Source organism: Belonocnema kinseyi, chromosome 2 (genome assembly GCF_010883055.1).
Source record: "Belonocnema kinseyi isolate 2016_QV_RU_SX_M_011 chromosome 2, B_treatae_v1, whole genome shotgun sequence".
Taxonomy (NCBI): domain Eukaryota; kingdom Metazoa; phylum Arthropoda; class Insecta; order Hymenoptera; family Cynipidae; genus Belonocnema; species Belonocnema kinseyi.
In genome coordinates, this window is record NC_046658.1 from 85,477,540 (window position 1) to 85,485,137 (window position 7,598).

Consider the following 7,598-nt stretch of genomic DNA (forward strand, 5'->3'; position numbering starts at 1 on the left):
CCCCCCCCCCCCCCTATTATATTGGAATTTCAAAAAAAATATCTCTACTAAATTTGAGTGAAATCAGTGAAAATTAAAATGTGGCCCAAAGGCTCAAATTTTCTCATACAATTAACGTGCGGATTCTAAAGCACGTGATGACAAGAGTCAACATTTTGAAAAAATTAAAGATGGCTGCCCAAATTTTTGTTTGAACTCATGATTTCTTTGTTTCTCGATTAAAAATTGTCAGGTCTCAATTAAAAGGTTACGTTAATGCAAGACAAATATTTCGGAATGCATGAAAGTAAAAATTTTAAATAATTCCTCCAAAGATCTTCAAATTTGGAAAAAAATCAATTTTATTGATACCAAGTGTTAAGTTCGAGGTACATTTCGAAATTTTCACTTTTTTAAAAAGTTTCATAACTGTTACAAATTTAAACAAAATATGAAATACATTTTCGGAAAGGATATAATGATACAGAAATAATCGATTTAATTAATTGTTAATATGAGGACAACTTCAAAAATAATTTATAGATAATCGATTAACATAAAATATTTACGAAAAAAGGTAACTTTTCTCATATTACAAAATACAATAATAACAACTTGGGAAGTTTTCTCTTTTCTAAGAATTTTAAGTTTTGAGAATCACTAAATCCTTTCCGAATATGTATTTCATATTTTGTTTCAATTTGTAAAAATTAGGTAACTTTTTAAAAATAGTAATGATGCGCCATCTTAAGTCTAGTGAAAATTTCGAGATCTATTTACGAAATATATTTCTTTATAATAATGTCGGCTGTTAATTAACGCTTTCTAATAAATAAATTTTCCAAAGGATTCCGATGATATATAAACAAATTAATTGCATTTGGAATTTTACTTTACTTCTCCCCATATTAATTGCATGAGAAGCTTTGTGTCTTTGGAGCCACATATGAGTATCAACTGATTTCGCTCAAATTTAGTGGAGATAATTTTTGTTTGTAATTCCAATTGAAGGGGGCGGGGATGAGAACAAGATAAATCTTAAATCGAAAAATAAGGACCCCAATCTACGTGTTATGCAAATGCTTAATCTTCTACAAAATTTATATCGTATTATGTGTTCCACAAAATCGTCATGTAGTTGATACTTAATTTTGAATCAATTTCCGAATAAAGCACTGCCTACACAGAAATGACTATTATTTCCTAATTAGGATAAAATCAGGGAAACAATTTCAGTTCATTCTCATCAACTGATGTTTAAGTGACATAAATCGATAATAAAATGGTTAATAATTTCCTACGTCTTACAACTATATATCCTTTTTCCAAATAAATAAGGCGTACATTAACAAATTCTACATTTAAGAAATGCAATTTATATTGGTATCAACAAATAATAAGTTGACTCTTTCGGAACTTACAAAAACTAAAATTAAGGATTATGTAGTGATTTTCATCAAAATTAATTTAAGAAATACACACGCATATAATATAAGACAACAAGGTAATTTTTTAATAATTATTTAATTCCTTATGATGGCGTTTAGTAATATGTGTTGCCAAACTAGTTTTCAGATTCGTTCTAAATCCACAATAGTCGCAAATGAAAAGTGGTGTAACTGCTGCATGTTTTAAACGTTGATGTCGAGTTAAATCTCTTGACCAATTGTAGCTTCGCGAACATTTGTCGCAATTATACCCTTTTTTCGATGACTGTAAGTGGTGAGCAGCAATATGTTTCGAAAAGTCTGCCTCATGATTTGTTTTATATTGGCAACAATCGCAAGAAAATTGTTGTAAACGCATATGTGCACAATTAATATGGCGAATAAAATCACATTTCCGTGCATACTCTTTGGCGCACAATTTACATGAAAATTGTAGCTTGCCTTTGCAACCGATTTTTTTATGATAAGCAGCTTCTTTTATTGTATTTACGGTGCATACTTCTAAATCGTATATTTCGTTCCGTTGTTGACCTGTAGTCTCTGGATCTGAAAATTTATCGAAATGTAATTTTCATTGTTTTATTTCATAGTTTTATTACATTACAGATATCTTGATTGCAATAGTCATACCTTGGATGATTTTTTCCTTGAGTTTCAAACATTTATTAATTGATTTACTCTCTCGGAACCTTTAAAAAGTAAAATTGAAGATTATGTAGCGCTTTTCATCACAAGTACACTGGAAACTGGAATTTTTACACGGTTTCGATTATGGCATATCGCAATGTGAAGCAGCTTACGAGCTGAGACACAGTGGGGGGAAATGAATTTTTTTTTGTTCAAAAATGACCAGAGCCTTCAATTTTGGTCCGACTTTGAATTTAAAAAAAATTAAAGTTCATTAAATTCTAAAGAGCTTCACGCTCTAAACTTTTGTCTCCTTTATTTGTTTATTAATAATTTTTCCACTAAAAGTATGAAAAAAGTGAAGTTTGGTGCATAAAAACTTTTTACGCTTAAACAACTGGTCAGAAAAAGTTGATATTGTCTTAAATAAATGTTAAGGGACTCATAGAATCAAATAATTTGTTTATTATTCTATTCATTCGTTATAAAAAAATCTTAGGAACAAATTGACAAATAGTTTCATGATTGTTAAAAAAATTCTGTTTTTTTTTCTTTTTTAAAATTTTATATTTTTTTCAAATCATAATTTCCTTCAATCGCCAGAATGACTTCAGGTATTCATTAAAATAATGAATATTTATTACTATTTGATGAAATATAACAATTTAAATTTTCATAAACAAATTAGATAAATAAATTCAAAATTTTGGCCCTTTTGCATAGCATTTTTTTTTGCACAGGGAATGTTTTAAGCGAATAACTGCTAGTCACGAAAATATTATAAAAGTTAACAATAACCACTCTTATTAACAATTCTTGTAAAATAATATTTAAACTTAAGGTTTTATCACATTTAAATTTTCTTTGGTGACCAAAATGGGTACAGATTTGCCTGAAAATAATATAACTTCGATAATATTTGGTAAAATGTAAAAATCTGAATAACTCGACTTTTCCAAGTAAAACTGCCAAGATTTGGAATTTTTTTACGTAAATTGTTTATAAAAATTAAATTTGTTATATTTTACTAAATATTATCTAAGATACATTTTTCTTGGAATATTCTTAGCCATTCTAGCGATTAAAGAAAATTAAAATTTAATAAAACCTTAAATTTGAATATTTTGTCGCCAAAATTATTTATCACAATGGTTATTGTTACCTTCTCAAATATTTTGGTGACTAGCAGTCATTCGTCCAAAATCTTAAAAGATTTCCAGTGCTAAAAAATGTTTGTTCTATGGGAAAGGGCCAAAATCTGGAATATGTATATCGAATTTGTTTATAAAAATTGAAATTGTTATATTTGATCAAATATTAATAAATATTTATTATTTTAGGGAATGCCTAAAGTCTTTCTGGTGATTGAAGGAATTTATTATTTGAAAAAAATCTAAAATTTTAATATTTTGCGGCAAGATTTGTTTATATCAATGGTTATTATAAACTTCTCAATTAGTTCTGTAATTAAATTTTATTCCTACATTATTATGAAGCACTTTTAGCAAACAGAAAATTTGTGTTACCGATAATGAGACTATTTGATAATTTGTTCCTAAAATTGTTTATAACAAATAAATGGAATAATAAACAAATTATTTGTATTCTAGAGTCTCTAAACATTCACTTAGGATAATAAAAAGTTTTCTTGATAAGGTATTAAAGCGTAAAAAATTGTCATGTACAAAATTTCAGTTTTTCCATACTTTGAGTCGAAAAATTATTAATACACAAATAGAGGCAAAAAAAGTTCAGAGCGTCAAGTTCTTCAAAATTTAATGAACTTTAATTTTTTTAAATTCAACATCTAACCAAAACTGAAGGCTCTGGACAGTTTTGAATGATAAAAGTGCATTTCCTCCCACTGTGTGAGAGTCCGACCCTCGAGCTGTTTGTCACGCCTGACTGAGCAACGACTTCCGCGCTCTTCACATCACGAAACCACCCCGACATTAATTCTCGGAAAGCAGAAATTTTGTTTGCGGTTATCCAGGTTCCAGTGTAATTTAAGGAATACCGCGCATTTATTGCAAGACAATAAAGTAATTTTTTAATCATTCCTACTTTCCACATTTACTTTGCAGCCACAATGCTCACAAATAAATTTTTGTTGGCCTGCTGTCGCAATTATACCTTTTTGTCGATGTCCGTAAGTGGCGAGAAGTAATGTGGTGTTCCAAGTTACATTTACTTTTCCCTATGTATCCGCAAAAATCGCAGGTAAATTTTGGTTTTACTGGTGCAGGTTTTAAAGACATGTGCAAAGTATTAATATGGACTCTCATATTAAATTTCCGTTTGAATCGTCTACCGCAGAATTTACATTGGAATTGTGGCATCACTCCGCAGTCGAATTTTTGATGCCAAGCCAAATACCGTTTTTGTTTATAGGTTCGAGCACACCTATTGCATTTGTACATCATTTCCGGTTTTAATTCCTTAATTTTCTCATGCAATTTGGTCTGCGGTTTTTTCTTTTTCAAAATGGCAGCTTCGCTTATATCCATGGTGCAAACTTTTGAACCGTATCTTTCATCACATTTTTTACCTGTAGTCTCTGGTTCTAAAAATGGAACAATACGTAATATGCAACGTTTTTTTCACATAGTTTTATCACAGATATGTACATTTTAATAATTATACCTTGAATAATCTCTTCCTTGATTTCCAAAGTTTCATCAATTTCGTATTTAATTAAAGGATTGGTATCGGTAAAAAAAATTGCAGTTGTATAAGAATATGGTAGACTATCTGGTCTTCCTGTTGATTCCTTCGACTCATTCTTGATTTGGTGGTCTATAAAAATGATAAGATAAAAGTTAGAATTGGTACTTTTCGATTACTTTAATTCTTATCATGTAGCAAAAATAGAGATAGATAAATCCGTGCAGAATCAATGGCGTTAATGAAATAGTGCATAAAGTTGAATTTTTCGTTTTCTATTTCTAATGGAGTTTGTAATTTTCCTAGAAACATAGAAGGAACAAAAAGAGCATGCAGTAAATGTACTGACTTAAAGAAAACCTTTTGAGGTGTCCTAAGATCTTCTTCAAATTTATATATGATGCAGGGATTCAAAAATTAGGTGCCACGTGTATCTTTTTCTATGCAGAAAAACATTTCCAAGGTTTAAAAGCAACCTTTAAAATTCAATCCTAAAAATTAGTTTTGTCAATTTTAATGTAAACCAATCAATCATTTTCTTTTGTTTTAGAAATTATGTTTTAGGGAGCAAAAAATATAAAAAATTACAACGTTTTCGTTATAAAAATTGACAGTTTTATTAAATCTGCGGAAAAACTATACTGTTTTAAAGTTAAAAGGAAATTGATGTTGACATATTTCAACATTTTCGTGAAAAGAATCTTTAGTGGTTAAGCTATCATGCATTCTAATTATAAACTTATTTACAAAAAAAAATCAATTTCAGATTATTTTTGGAATCTGATAGTGAGAAACTTCGGGTGCGCACTTAAATATTTTAATCGAAGTTGAAAGAACTGGAATTCGCCATTCTAATGGTATGAGGGTAAACTACCCTTACGTCATTTCCACTTTTAAATTGCATTCAATGCTCACTATTATTTGCATTAATTATGTGTCATTCGGTTACGTTCTCAATTTCGTTAGATGCTTCATTGTTTGCATTTCTTTAAAATAAGTTGCGACTTTAAAGAAGATCATTTTCAAAGATGTTATTTCTATATTTGAAAACAATGTCAATGTCTGTTTATAATCGATGGTGTATTTATGAAAAAGTCTTGCTCAATTTAGTGTATGCTACAAGTGTAAAAAAACATTTTATAAATATACCGTTGATTATAAGTCAGACCTTGACATTGTTTTTAAATATATGAATAATCTTTTTGATAATAATTTTCTTTAAAATCGCAGTTTGTTTTAAAGAAATGCACAAAATTAAGCATCTTGTGGTATTGATAACATTACCGAATGACGCAAACTTAAATAGCAGTTATTTGGCTTCAATAATTTGTCTGTTTATAGCTGACAACTGAAAAAAATTTTGGGGTCAAATTTAGGGGCTGTTTTCACCCGCTTCACCTTCCGAGTTCTAGATGAGAACAATACGCAATTCAAATTTGTTTTGCATGTAAATTCAAGTATTTATTGCAAATAATAATGAGCAATGAATAAAATTTAAAAGTGGAACTAACGTTAAGGTACTTTATTCTCTAACAACTAGAAGGGCGAATTCCAGTGTTTTGCACTTTTATCAGAATATTCAAGTGCGCACTCGCAGATTCTCATCATCAGATTCTAAAAATAAGGTAAAAGTTTTTTTTTTTAAATAATTTAACAAATAGAATATAGGGACAGGTTACCCACTAAAGATTTTTTCACTAAACTGCTGAAATATATCTACATAAATTTCCGCTTTTCTTTATAACAGTATAGTTTTTTCCGCAGAGTTAATAAAACTGACAGTTTTTTAACGAGAAATTTGAAGAAGAAAAAATATTTTTTCTCCCTAAAACATAGGAGTAGCATCCCCCAATGATCACAATACCCTGCACATATTCGAAATGCGAAGGGAAATAAAACGTAAATGACTTAAAAGAAAATAATTGAATTGTTTACGTCAAAATCGACAGAAATAATTTTTGCAGGGGAGTGTTAAGGGTTGTGTTCACCCCTTAGACATTTTTTCCGTTGATAAAAAGAAACATTTATCGCTTAGCTTTTGTTGCCTTATAACATATATAAATTTAAAGAAGATCAAAGGGGGAAACTTGCATTAAACCTGGACTCAATTATCAATAATAACTCTAAGTAGACTATATTCCATAAGAACGGAATTTTCATCATAAAAGATTGCAGTATTCAGATGAAATATTGTCATAAATATATATATGCATTTTATAGTTGTTATCTGCCATAATTTAATCTTTCACAAATAGAACCGTCTCGTTTCCTCATAATTTTTTTAAAGAATTTTCTTCACCTGGAAAAATAAAATTATTAATTAGCATATGGCGGTTTTAAATTATTTAAATATTTCATAAGCTTAAATTTCAGTAGTTTTGTTGCAAGATATGCTACGATGTTCACATAGTTATAAATACGAGCAATCACGAAAGCATCATACCGCAAATATTAAATTAATATTGAGCCATGGCTATGCATACCGAAATTTCGGTACGAATGGCCGGATTTTGTTGGTACAAATAACCAATTTTTTTCGGTACGTGTAGTCATTTTATTGTACTAACTTAAAATAAAGTATCTACATCTCAGAGCAATGATTAGTTTATTAACTTAAAATGGAATACACTCGTTGCTTTATAATATTAGTAGAAACTGCATTGACGCAGATGAAATTTGAATTGACTTTCGAAATTTGGATTCGAAATGTAAACAACTTTCTGTTATACTTATTCATAATGCGGACAACCTTCAAATATAATAGTAAAACAGTGCAGTTATAAAAGCCATTATTGATATTTGCCTACACTACTAAGGAGAATAAGGATGTGTGCCACATACGTATATTATTATTATTATTATTATTATTATTATTATTAT

General features: G+C 29.0%; 2 protein-coding genes across 2 annotated transcripts in view; both read right to left on the reverse strand.

The window, feature by feature from the left end:
- LOC117182816 (zinc finger protein 681-like) overlaps positions 1-925 on the reverse strand; it is a 12,242-nt gene extending 11,317 nt beyond the window's left edge. The window contains exon 1 of the mRNA XM_033375924.1: positions 877-925. Within this exon, the coding sequence (XP_033231815.1) occupies positions 877-925 (49 nt within the window). The remainder of the gene's footprint in view (positions 1-876) is intronic.
- LOC117182817 (zinc finger protein 761-like) overlaps positions 671-7,598 on the reverse strand; it is a 7,656-nt gene continuing 728 nt past the window's right edge. Inside the window, exons 2-5 of the mRNA XM_033375925.1 lie at positions 4,698-4,850; positions 4,188-4,617; positions 2,058-2,116; positions 671-1,973 (exon numbers count right to left, since the gene is read on the reverse strand). Of these exons, the coding sequence (XP_033231816.1) occupies positions 1,492-1,973; positions 2,058-2,116; positions 4,188-4,617; positions 4,698-4,850 (1,124 nt within the window). The 3' untranslated portion in view covers positions 671-1,491. The remainder of the gene's footprint in view (positions 1,974-2,057; positions 2,117-4,187; positions 4,618-4,697; positions 4,851-7,598) is intronic.